Raw genomic sequence first — 14,229 nt, 5'->3', positions numbered from 1 at the left:
TAATTTGGTGCCGATATTTCGATCCAATTGCATGAATCGTGGTCGCGGCGAAACTGCGGTGGCGGCGAGAAACTCTTGACACATTGACACTTGACACAAGCTTGACACTAATAGTACATCAATCTGTCCACGTAGCACCTAATTCGTTTTGGTCTTTGATTCCCTCACTCACTCACGACACTCACTACTGAAGTATGGACGACGTCAGTTTTATGTTTTTGTTAAATATATTAGCATTCCTATCCGTTGGATAGAGCTGTCTTCCCCAATACAGGTTATGCGAACTTAAAAGAGAAGTCCTTCAAATTCTATTTACTAAAATGCTAAATAAATTTTTGATTTGAAAGGAAAATTGAACTTTCTGACTTCCTTGTGATGTCGATCGTTTAATCGGTTATCTATTTCTGTTAAAAAATTTAATCATCTGACTTCATCAATAATAATAATATTGACACACTCTTACACAAAAAATACATTGGTTAAATTCGCCACAGAACGAATAATTAAAAAATGACGCAAAATTAAAAAACGAAAAAATATATTTTTCTCTACAACATTTTGAAGTTGGGACGGACGTTCAGCTGATGGTAATTGATACGCCCTGCCCATTACAATGCAGTGCCTTTCAGGATTCTTGAAAAACTCAAAAATTCTGAGTGGCACTACAATTTCACTCGTCAACTTGAGACATAAGATCTGAAGTTTCATTTGCCCAGTAATTACACTAGCTACGGCGCCCTTCAGACCGAATCACAGTAACGTTTACACATTACTGCTTCACGGCAGAAATAAGCGCCGTTGTGGTACCCATGATCTAGCCGGCATCCTGTGCAAAGGAGCCTCCCACTGGTATATTATATGTTACGCCTTCATTTGCAATGAATGATTCTTGTGATTATATAAATAACATTGGTATGATTTATATCTGCAGGCACAGTTTTATACAGTCCTAGCTGACCCGGCAAACGTTAATTTGCCATGTAAATTATTTTTAGTGTTCGACCGTTTTTTATCAGACTTACTTTTTAAAGCCGACAACCATGAAAAAGTCTTTTAATTTTTCCGGTTAGTATAATGCAGCTTATGGCACTCATAAAAAATGTGGCTTTCTATACGTAAGAAAAAATTTAAAATGGTTTCAGAAGATCCAGAGATTATTAATAGCTTGCAGTTTGCAGATTTATTTTCTACTTACTTCACACTTCTTTTATATTTTGGATAATTCACGCAATATTTTTATAAATTATAGCCTATGTGTTATTCTGGCGTGTAAGCTATATAATTGTAAAGTTTCATCAAAATCCATTCAGTAGTTTTTGCGTTAAAGAAGAACAAACATACATCCAGACATACAAACTTTCACATTTATAATATTAGTAGGATTCGCTCCGCACCATATTTGTCATAATGAATATATCCGCTTGATCTTGGTTCCCACAAAACGAGTTGTACATAGGTCGACGTACTCTCAACCTACCTACCTTACGAATCGCGAATTGTTATAATATGACTTTATATTTTGACAATTTACTACTAGGCAGGGTGGCATCATATAAGCTGTTATTTTTATTTTTTTATTTATTTATTTAAGGACATCCAGTTACAGTTACACTAAAAGTAATCTTAAAATAAGTAAATGTCTAAATAAAATTGTAAGTGCACTGAATATAGGTGCCACAACATGCAAATCAAGTAACAAAATATATCAAGTACATTAAGTTCAAAACTACATGAACTATTATTATCTACTACATTCAAAAATACTTACTATTATTATAGCTTGAGAATTATAACTAACTTAAATACTATTTAACATTATTCGAAAATTTCCGAACAGCAGTCTTTTATTTTACTAAAAAAAGTAATGTTGCAATGTCCAAGAAACGGTCTAACTCTAAAAATAATTTATATTTCAAAACAACGTTTGCCGGGTCAGCTAGTAAAGAATATTTTTTTTCAAACGTCAATATTTAGATTATTAACAATAGCATTAACCGGTGAATATTGGACGGTTCACGGCTAAAGTTATGACGTCATCTTAACCGGTACACTGAACATGTTATCTATGACTTTACGATTTTAATAATGGTCATATCTGATAGTCACTGTTTCAAATTGTTTTTTTTTTTGTGGAAGACGTAGAAAAATGGCAAAGAGCAAACATACCTGTCACCTGATGGTACCTAAGTGATCACCGTGGTTCATACTCTCTTTTAACACCAGAGGAATCACAGGAGTGTTGCTGAACGAGTACCTTATTTGAAATATCATAATTAAACCGTCTTAATAAATGCAGATGAATTGTATTTACGCGGTGTTTATATCAGAATATGTACCTTTTTTGCCTGTCCGTCCGTCTGTTCGCTTTGCTAATCTCCAAAACGGCTGCACCGATTGAGACAGGACAGCAGATAGCTTATGTAGTAAGGAGTAACTCAGACTGTTTTTTATTTAATTAAATAAGAAATATCTATGCGCGTAAGGTGCTACTGTTATTGAACAAAATGGGCAAAATCGAGTCATCTTGCACAGTTAGAGTTCTGCAATTAAATGACATAATTTGCCATACAGACGGACCGACAACTAAGAGATCCTATAATAACCTAAACACATGGTCGAATTTGGTACGGCTGGTCCTTTGGACGGTCCGGTAGGCGTGGGTCGGCGCCTCGCACCAATTGGTCCGGCCGGCGTCGTACTCGGTACGGTCCGGAAGGTAATAATAATAATTCTATGGAAAGGACAATGCGACATACCAACCATCCTACCTAATAAGCTAGAGGTCCCGGGTTCGAGTCCCGGTAGGTGCAAGCATTTATATGATGAATATGGATGTTTGTTTCCAAGTCATGGATGTTTAAATGTATTTATGTATGTTTATATGAATATATGTATGTTTAAGTAAGTATATTGTATTAAATATATCATTGTCTTGTAACCCATAAGATAGGCTATATTATATGCTTAACTTGGGGCAAGATAATTTGTGTAAAAAGTGTGTCAATATTGTTATTATTATTATACCATCGAATATGATCCAGTACCGGACTCCCTCAGCTGGATCGACAAGAGCAAATCCGACCATGTGTTTAAGGCTTAAGTCGGAACTGTAAATAATACACAGTCTATTTAACTTGAAGCGGTTACTCTTAACGATGGCGGATGATACAGCCCTATTCACTAAGAGCAGACATGCAATTAAAATGAACGTAGGGGTGGCAACCCTAGAATAATTAAACCGCGCATAATTAAACTATCTCTCAGTAAAAGTATCATGATTCTCTCTACGAGAAACCTAGACATGTCATCATACATATAGCTGTGTTTGGGTTGACTTTGGGTCTTGCCTACTATATACGATTAAAGAATATATTATATTACTCAGGTCAATTACGACCAAAAAATTAGAGTGAAGTTACATAAAGTCCCAACAAGCTGAAAATCAGTGAAATTGTTCAAAACATAATTATAAACAATGTTTAAAAGTTACCCATCATTCCCGTGTATGGAAATTTTTTTAATCAAGGTCAAAGGTCAAAAAAATGAATTTTTTGCGATTTTCAGCAAAACGGTAAGTTTTATCATAAAAGTACATCCGCCAAACTTGTAGATCATAAAATTATCAATAAAAAATGTATCAATACTTTTTTCTTACGAGCCACCGTTTCTGAGATATAACGATTCAAAAAGTTATAAAAGTTGTTATCGTAGTTGTATAGTTGATAGGTGGCGTGGAAACGTGTGCATATTATGGCACTTTACTAGGTACTTTTATGATAAAACTTACCGTTTTGCTGAAATCATCATATTCATCAATAAAAATTTTTCCATACACGGGAATGATGGGGAACTTTTAAACATTGTTTATAATTATGTTTTGAACAATTTCACTGATTTTCAGCTTGTTGGGACTTTATGTAACTTCGAATGTCTAAATTGACCGGACTATATAGAGGATAAGGAAGTATAGAAAATAGATACTCCTGGTCCACCTAATAATAATTCTTCATATTAAGATTGTATAATCTTATGTATATAATAATATATTCTTTTGGCTTATATAAAATCCACTATAATTGCATTATATAGAATCCTTTACTGGGCTTGCTTTATGAGCATTAATTTTGTAATTTTGTAGTTATCATGTGTATGGGTAGGAGAACGCGCAGGATTTTTGGTCGGCTTTCGCGTACTATTTTTTTGACACCCTGGCTAAACAAATGGTAGAATACCACTCGGCATTAACACTCTTTTGATCTTCAAGTGGAATTGTGCAGATGGGACCCCCGTAGCTGAGAAAAAAAGCAATAATTTTTTTTAAAACACGGTTCGTCATGCTTGCGGCGGCGTCGGGTGCTTCCCTCAAATATGTGCGAAGGGAATGATTGCTAGTCCATTCGTCAACTCGTGAACAGGTGCTGCTTGTGAAGCCAGGTCGACCTGTTATAGTTAAAAAAATCAGTGTATTTGTTGGATGCGATTACTAATTATGACAGTAATCATGACCATCGTGTTCACGAAGCATCCTCACACAAACAATGAATTTTGAATGAATACGATAATTCAATTTTATTCTTAACTATTTTTTATGAAATATTTGATATTATTTAAGCACGATTCATATGTTGGATGCAGTTCCTTACAATCTACTGGTGATACCGTATACACGGGCCATGCAGGTCTCCCTCGGGAAATCGTCGACCAGTGCCGGGAGAAACTTGTGTCTTCTATCGAGTCCTTTCTTGAGAAGGTCGCGGAATGGGGTAAATTGAAGCATGTCCAATTGAAACCCCAGAAGAATCAAGTTTGCGCGTTCACCACTTAAAAAATCCCATATGTCGTATCACCACTCTTCGTACCTCCCTTGAAGCCTCGTCTAGTATCGGAATACTAGGTCTCGAATTCTCGAGCGATTTCCAATTCCGCGGTCATCTGGAGGGCAAAGCCAAATTGGCTTCGATGAAGCTGGGCGTCATAAATAGAGCACGGCAATACTTCAAGCCGGCCCACATTCTAGCGCTGTACAAAGCGCAGGTCCGGCCACATATGGAGCATTGCTGTCATCTCTGGTCTGTCGCACCCCAGTATCAGCTCGATCCATTTGACCGTATGCAACGCAGAGTAGCTCGAATTGTCGGGGACTCAGTGTTCTGTGAACGGCTGGATCAATTGGCCATACGTAGAGACGTCGCTTATCACTGAGAGTGTTCCGAAGAGCTGTTTCACCTGATTCCTGCCACCGAGTTCCACCTTCGCACGATACGCCACAAATTAGGATATCGTCCCCACCATCTGAACGTGTGGCGGTCCTCCACAGTGCGGTTTTCAAAGAACTTTTTCCCACGTACAGTTAAGCTGTGGAATGAGCTTCCTTCTGTGGTGTTTCCAGGGCGATACGACATAGGTACCTTCAAAAGCGCGTACACCTTCCTTAAAGGCCGGTAATGCTCCTGTGATTCCTCTGGCGTTGCAAGAGAATGTTGGCGGTGGTGATCACTTAACACCAGGTGACCCGAACGCTTGTTTGTCCTACTTTTCCATAAAAAAATAGATTTCTTGTCTGTCTGCTTCTTATCTGTTTTACTTGTAGACCTATAAGTATGACTTTAAACCTTGGGATTAATAATATTTATCTTATCCAAATGTTTTGAGTTTTCTTTAGTGTTAATTCCGCGAATATTTTGTATGTAAACAATTCGACACGTGTTTCGCCTCTAAGAGAGGCATCCTCAGGACATGTTGACTCGCCAAACTCTGGCACGAGACTTGGATAATTATGGATTCCCGCAAATTAACACCTACTTCAATAAAAATGATATTCTTATCTTTTAACAAATGTTATTTTAATAAGTTAAAATTGCACATGTTAAATCTTTAATAACTCATACATACCCAGTGCAAAAGTAAGTATCACACTTTTCAAATTAAATTTTTTTCTTAACAGCTATAGAAGGTAGAGATTTAAGATTAAAAACGTTTTGTTGCAAATTTTATAGGCTTTAATTCTTAGAAACTAAAATTATACATTAGTAGCATTTTTAACTTAAAAAAGACTAAAACAATGAAAATATACATTTTTAGTTAAGTGTAAAAAAAATTAACTAAAATGTATTACATGTTATTTAATTTTTAATAACTGGTATTGCCTCCTCGAGCTCTGATTACAGCTTGGAGCCGGTTTGGCATACTGACAATAGGTTTCGGAGCCGATGTTGGGGAATATTCTCCCATTCTTCTACCAGGGCCTGCTTTAGTGCTTTAGTGCCCTACTACCCAGGTGGTGGTCTGCGATTTCTGACTAGCCTCCCAAGCTCATCCCAGGCATGTTCAATCGGGTTGAGATCAGGACTTCTTGATGGCCAAGTCATCACGCTGATACCGACCTCCTGAATATACTCTTGTACGATATGAGCCGTGTGTGGCCGGGCATTATCATGCATCAGCATCGATCCATCACCCATATTTGCTAAATACGGCCCTGCATACTCATTGAGAATCTCTTGAGCATATCTTTGCCCAGTGAGGGTGCCATTTTCTATGGCTACTAGCTCTGTGCGACCTGCTGAAGATTTGCCAGGCCATACATGTACACTGCCTCCACCATATTGGACTCTTTCTGAGATGCAGGCTTGAAGGTATCGCTCACCAGGTCGCCTGTAAACACTTCGCCTTCCATCAAAAGTGTAAAGGGAGAATCGAGACTCATCTGCAAACAAAATTCTTGACCATTCTTCTTCATCCCACTGCATGTGTTCACGGGCGTATCGCAGTCTCGATACTCGATGCTGTCTCTCGAGTTTTGGGCCACTCGCTGGTCTTCGGGGTTTCAAATTTGCTTCAGCAAGTCTTCTCACTGTATTGTCACTAATGTAGTCCCTCCGGGTCTGAAGTAGCTGTTGCTGGACTTCAACTGCATTTTGATGGCGATTTCTTAACACAGTGGAAATAATATAACGATCTTCTCGGGCACTGGTACACCTAGGTCTGCCATTACAAGGTCTCCTCAGATGGTGTCCAGTCTCTTCTTACCTTCGCTTTACCTTCTGGACCGTTCGTACCGTCACACCCACCATTCTTGCAGTGCGACGCATACTTATGCCTAGTTCGAGAAACCCATGATCCTAGCACATTCTTCAACTGAAAGAGGCATGATAAATAAATGTTATGTGCTTTTAAGCATAAATTTTTCAAACAAGACCCATCGATCTTGAAAAAAATTTAAAACAGAATGAAAAATGTGAATGGTAAAATTGTAATTCGGAAACGTCCACTTTGAAAAAGGAATGGTTTTGTTTTTGAAGATTTTTTTCAGCCAATTCTTAAAAGAAGATACTACAAAGTTTTTATGTACAAAATTAAATACTCTTTGGAGTCCTTTTTATTTCGAAAGTATATCTTGTGAACTTAAAACGTTATCCCAATTTTAAAAGTGTGATACTTACTTTTGAAGGCCAGTGTATATTTAAATCGGTTGAATACACATAAGAACAGTAAACAATATTTAATTTATTAAAAGATCACTGAAAGCAAAATTTCCCCCGCAATTTAAAGTTTCATGTCCTTGTTTCAGAGTGCTTCAAGATGTCGCTAGCGGAAGTGACGACGGCACGCTCACCGACGCCGGAAGCGTGTCCCGAGTGTGACACCGGCGCGTCTGTCACATCGGACTTACACAAGGTAATCCCAATTAATATTGTCATTAAGAATTTGATGACATACAATATAATAAAGTTTAAAAGAAACAAGATTAAAAGCAAAAGATACTTCCAGAAGGCTGAAAGGAGTATTTTTTTTCTATTTTGTTACAATTACCGGCAATTTCAGAGAAAAATGCGTAATAATTGAAACGATAGAGCTGTATGGTGTCTCACACACTTGGCTGCCAGTGACGCTTCCTACTCATTGCAAGAAACACGAGTTACTGTTGTCTTTTTAATAACGATTGTTAATTGCATACGATGGATAATTTCGATACAGAAAGGTTTATTATTGAAATTCAAAGTGGACCATGAATTTAGGATAATTCCTCATCAGATAATTCTGATAGAGATATAAGAATGAAATGCTAATGCTAATACGGATGAACCCATCACGGTTTCCTTTTTTCTCTTAAATTTTCTTTTCCTACGTTTTGATACTGTCTCAGTGTGCTGTGGCGACCCTGCTGTCTGTATGGTGTCTTGTTTGGTAGTTTGCGGACACCAGGGTGGCGCGACTGGTTGCGCCGCCATGGTGTCTCGGTGAAATATAGCCCTAAATGACATGAAGTCATTATATATATTATAAAGTATATCTGAGTTTCATGTGCGCGTTCCTCTCAGTTCTGAGGAGATTTTCCCATACAATATGTAATTTAAAATAAAGTTAATTTATCATAGAAAGTCATAAAAGGCTTTTATTTTTCCAAAATAACTTCCATAAGAATCTTTTTGATGTCAATTAAATCATTAAGACTACTTCGGAAACAAATGACGCGCTGAGAGAGAAGAAACATCGCAAGAAATTCTCCTAATTTTTTTTAATAATGAAAACAATACGCAAACGGCTCGTCACTCGTATACGCTTTTGAGTTTTTATTAGTGATTAATCACTGTTTTTTATTTTTTTTTTATTTATACGAATAGTAAGTCAAAACTTTTGAGTAATTTTGGTGCATCACTTTAGTGCATACATTGTGTAATACGTAAATTGTTTAAATTCGCTTGTGTCAATTTGACCATTAGGTGGATTATGAACAAACGATTTTTATTTCACAAAGCTCGATTAAAGCGAAAACTTTTTAAAAGAAAAATGCGCGAACGGATAAACGTGATATTGAACAACGTTAAAGTTAATATGGAGAAGAAGCGCATAAAGCTATTTTTCTTATATAAAAAGCTACATAAATACATTAAATTTAATAAATAAATATAACAAACACTACTGTTTGAATGACACACAACATACACACACAAACATTAACGGCCTTACAAATAAACTTAGCATAAAGTTTTAACTAATTATAAACAAAGAATATGCAAAATGTTTACAATATCGTTGACAACACTGTCAATACAATGATAATTCTGAAGTTTTCCGAATGACAAGGAGCCTTGCAAAAAACGCGGGAAACGTTATACGTCTGAATAAGCCAATCGTAAGCAAAATGTCTAATTTGTAAACATTTTGCATATTCTTAGTTTATGATTAGTTATAACTTTATGTCAATTTTATTTGTAAGGCCGATAGTGTTAGGTCTTTGACAAATAACGTTCAAACTTAATATTTTTTTTAAAATGAGGACAAATGAGCCCACATCCTCTTGCAACACCAGAGGAATCACACGCCTTTATGGAAGGTGTACGCGCTTTTCTTGAAGGTACACATGTCGTATCGTCCCGTAAACACCGCACAAGGAAGATCATTCCACATCTTTGTATTACGTGAAATAATGCTCTTTGAAAACCGTACTGTGGAGGACAGCCAATCAGCCATCTGGATAGATGGTGGGGATGATATCCTAATTTTTGGCGTGTGTGAATTCGCCTGCAGGAATTAAATGAATTATGGTCTAATTACTCTGCTCTGGGGGACCACTAGTATTATTATGCCTTGTTGTTTCAGTACCAGGTGGCATGTACTTGCAAACCTTCTGCGCAATACGCATGCGCAGACGACCCCGGGCCTCCACCATCAGCAAAAACTGACACACCACCAGCCTTGCCGCCTCGACCACCAACTAGTGTACTCGCCACCAACCGGAGGAATAATGGTAAGACCATAATACTCCTTGCAATACGAAATTTAATCTATACTAATAAATGAAGAGGCATTTTTTTCCTTCAGTTACACTGCGAAACCTACTGAACCGATCGGAATAATACCTTAAGATGCAGGGTGTTTTGGACAATGTTAATTATGTTTGTTGGTTATTACTTATCCTATATTTTTTTTACTCAGAAATCTATCAGAAAAGCTATATACCTGTTCATATATACAAATAATTCAGTTAATGACATTTTGTTTCATCTGACAATTCAAATGGCAAAACAATTAGAAATAAGTGTCAGTACTTTTAATATTTTAACTTGATATGGTCCTTCTATCCTTGGGTGAAGGATTCCTCCATTTCCTTCCATCTTTTTCTAATCTTGTCTGAGCGTACCCAGTCCTTGCTCACAATCGGAATAAGATCATCAGTCCACCGTCTATTTGGTCTGCCAATATTCCTTTTCACTTCCGGTCCCATCCATGTGGTTGCTTTGTGTATTTATCTAATGTCAGTCAAGCCAGATTTAAGTTGTTCTTTGCATTATTTTAATTATGTACTTACTTTCTATTTTATTATTTTATTTATTTATTTTTTCGCATCATGTACACTGGCTACAGCAAAGCGTTTGATCTAATCGATCATTACTCGATATATATCGATATTAATCGATCTATATCGATATTAATCGATCTATATCGATATTAATCGATACTATGAAAGTTAAGAGTGTAGGCATCAGTGGTAACTGTACAGTTGGTCAGTTTGGTTTTTATGTACAGAATAAAAGTCAAGCACTAGTATGAAATGGGTACACATCTTCTACGATGTGTATATCCTCTGAGTGCCTCAGGGATCCTTGTTCCCCTACCCTTGATTATTTTCGTGAATGACATAACCTCCTCCTTTAACTCCCCTTCGACCCCTTTGCTTTGACCCCTGCAAATACTTCGCAGATCGAAAGAAATAAGCGATCACACTAAAAGAACCTAAGAAACAACAGAATTCATTCTTATTTTTTTTTTTTCTTATAACAGGACCTTAACATCGAGAAATAAACACAAAAATACGTAACTGTTACCGTACTGATATAGTAAGAAGACTAAAACGAACAAAACCGATTGAGTTAGTGTAGTGCTAGTGAATATGATGTAACGTTTTACAATTTGAAAAATTAAAATTTCAGTCAACAGTTTGCGGGTAGTGTAAATAGTTCCATCCTTCTCTGTCATGTATGCTAAGGAATGACATCCATTATTTTATTCATGAATTCGATTTTTTTTAGATATCTATAACAAAGTCTTTTTGACTATATTTCTAAAGCTCCACGTGAACCATTGTATTATTTATCTCGGTCTTGATTTACGCGAAATTCTACATAAGAATTCCCACAGAATTATTCATTAGAAAAAATTTGTATTGATACAATTTGAAATAGTGTTGAAAAAGTACAATGATGCACCAAGCGAAAGAATTCAGTGGAATCGCTACCTGTTACGTCACTTTTGAATTATTAATCTGTGTACCGACGTCACCATAAAGGTTTACAGAGGTTGCTTTTAATTTAAAATGTTGAAGCAAGAAGGTTTTATGTCACACGTGTTGCCAGTATTTACCTGAATTCTCGGGACCTTTTTGCGCCTGCGCGAAGCATTTCTATTGTTGTAGTAGATACAAATAACCTACTAGAGATTTACAATCTTCTTATATTAATAGTTATAATGTCACAGCCCTGATTTTTCTTTCTAAGAGTGCTTAAATTATGATATGTTATTAGGGATACGCCTTCACATAATACCGGCTACAGCTTCAACAATTTATAAGCGCGATTTCGAATATAAAATTAATCTAGAGTTAAAATAAATAATCAAAGTGCAGTTACTAATGTTGGATTGAATAAAATTGAAATATAACAATGAATAGTTTGAAGTGTTTGTTCACTAAAAGGTCAATGTTCCGTGGAGTGTTTGCGTGCGTAATATCGATTGATGAAAATGGCGCGCGTTTCAAATCGTTTGTTCCATTTTTAAATTTCTTTTACGCTTCAAAGCTTTTGTTCCATTTTTAAACCTCTTTTAAGCTGTCGTGATTTGGTAATGAACAATCCGTAGTTATTGATGTAAATGGATAAATTTTAAAATTTTTTATTTATCAATTGTTTTTATTGCGTATGTTTAGCAAAAAATGTTAGCAAATAGCATGTTGTGACACAAGAACAGCTTTAGGACTAAGTATAATGGTGAATATTGGTGAATAGTGCGTGATAGGTTCAAGACATGGATTCTCGTGGTATAATGCAAGTGATGCAATACCAAGTGACGCCACTTCAGTCTACGATCACAGCTGATGTTTCGCAGAGATATGTACCGCCACCACCGTATTTTGGTAATTAATATGCTGATCGGTTGTTGAATACTTATTTTGGCGCGTTAGGGAAAAATTATGCGTGCGCACACCGTCATGCAAATTAGACACCCTGAAATTAGCTGGTCAACTAGACCATTTCTATTATACTTCAGCTTACAAGAGGCTTGGTAAGCCTCTTGTCACTCATAATATGTCTACTGACCATAACCAATGGACGAGAATTAATTCAATTTATATACTTACAAGTTTTTAAATTAATAAAATATTTTCTGTCTAACTGTATAACAATAATTTCATGATATTTAATTAGAAGTTCTTTAACTAAATTATTTGATTGAACATTTTCATTGGTTGTATTTAATTCCTTCTTTATTATAATATTAATTTTTCTACAAACGTAAAATAGCACGAAGAATAAATTATTTTAAGGATTTTTTGATTTTCTTTTTTAATACGCCAAAGTAGAATTCTTCTTGCGTGCGTACGTAAGTACACACACACTTTTTTTTCATTGGATTGGCTGTTCTGGTGTGGATGACATATAAATTTAATCACTATTATTAAAGCAAAGCAAAGTTATTCCAAGTTAAAAACTTTTTGTGTTTGTCTTACCTTTGTCACTACGGAATTACATGACAGGGAGAAGTGATTCTAAACTTGGAGTACCTTTACACTGCGTTTATTAATTAGACAGATACAGCCTTACAAATAAACATGATATAAAGTTTTACCTAAGAATAAACCAAGAATATGCATATATATTTGTAAAATAGTCATTTTGCTTAAGATTGGTTTATTCGGACGTATAACGTTCCCCGCGTTTATTTGCCCCTTGACATTCAGAGAACTTCAGAACTATCATTATATTGAGAGTGTTGTCAGCAATAAAGTCATCATTTTGCATATACTTAGTTTTTTCTAAGGTATAACTTTATACCAAGTTTATTGGCAAAGCCGTAACTGTGTTATTAATAATAAACGAAAAGTAATTCCAAATTTAAACTTTTTGTCTTTATGTTAGCTTTGTGGCTACAGAATAACATGACAGGGAGTAATGTTAATAATAAGTAATTTTAAACTTTGAGTAACTTTACACTGCGTTTATTAATAAAACAGATAAAGTTTAATTTTATTTCCAACAGCGACAGTCGGATGCAATAACAACGAGGCGACATGCCGCCGCAAGAAGTACGCCTGGTGGTGTTGCGGCTGTGGAGCACTGGCTGCAGCTCTTGGAGGACTGCTGGCAGCACAGCATATACTACTCAGGGCCTATACAGCGTCACCGCAGCATCTGGAGACCGTGCCAGCAGCTGTTCCAGCTGCTATGGTAAGGGGTTGACTAGGCTTTGAATTATAGAGTAGATAGATCTGGTAGACGAAGCTGCGAATACTTTTTGACATCATTTGTGCGGGGATTTATACCGCATGCTCACTTTCTGTCCCTTTTACCCCAAAACATACTTGCTGTCCGTATTACCCCATAGTATTGGGATAAAAGGGACAGCAAGTACGGCATAACAGTCAAGGATTAATCTTTCTTAACAAAAACCAACTTTATGGACATTTTATCTTGTAAAGTACTATGGCACTAAATATATATAATTTCGTTGTTTAGTAGTGAAACCAATGATGTTCTATACATGTAGACAAATCACGTCGTTAAAAAAACAAAGCCGAAATATGGAACATGCCGCAAATTAACCCATAATAAGTTTCGATTGCTATATCTATTACATTGCCGCATTTTCTCCAGTTTCTTTTAAATATTCTTGTTCAATAAGCATATTATGTAAATACTTATTCAGTTCAGGTTACGTATGTTGACTTTAGAACCCGATTCGGACAGTGACAGTTGACACACGACTAAGGAGAGACTTGTGCTTACATTGTCTTTTAGCACACTTTTGTGCGTTTGTTGTTGTTTGTTTTGTTGCGTTTCGCAATCAAACTGCGAATTATATTATGTCCTTTTATGTAAATAGAACGTCATTGAGTGAAACACTAAACGTTACTTTGGTGTTATTTTTTTATCAAAAAAAAAACTATTAAAAGGGCAGGGTATGAATTTGCCATTTTGTACTGAAAACATTTTAAAGATAGTAGCAACAATT

At 36.0% G+C, this 14,229-nt stretch overlaps 1 protein-coding gene across 3 annotated transcripts in view; it reads left to right on the top strand.

Annotated features, from left to right (window-relative positions):
* LOC126968297 (uncharacterized) overlaps nt 1–14,229 on the top strand; it is a 54,376-nt gene that overhangs the window by 20,750 nt on the left and 19,397 nt on the right. For 2 of the 3 annotated variants that reach the window (XM_050813209.1, XM_050813208.1), the window contains exons 2-4: nt 7,571–7,677; nt 9,604–9,751; nt 13,258–13,445. In XM_050813209.1, the coding sequence (XP_050669166.1) occupies nt 7,582–7,677; nt 9,604–9,751; nt 13,258–13,445 (432 nt within the window). In that variant the 5' untranslated portion in view covers nt 7,571–7,581. Of the gene's footprint in view, nt 1–7,570; nt 7,678–9,603; nt 9,752–11,969; nt 12,134–13,257; nt 13,446–14,229 lie in introns of those variants that run through there. The other variant, XM_050813210.1, reaches the window with a different exon arrangement.

The sequence above is a fragment of the Leptidea sinapis genome, chromosome 15 (genome assembly GCF_905404315.1).
Source record: "Leptidea sinapis chromosome 15, ilLepSina1.1, whole genome shotgun sequence".
Lineage (NCBI taxonomy): Eukaryota > Metazoa > Arthropoda > Insecta > Lepidoptera > Pieridae > Leptidea > Leptidea sinapis.
This window is presented reverse-complemented; position numbering and strand designations above follow the sequence as displayed.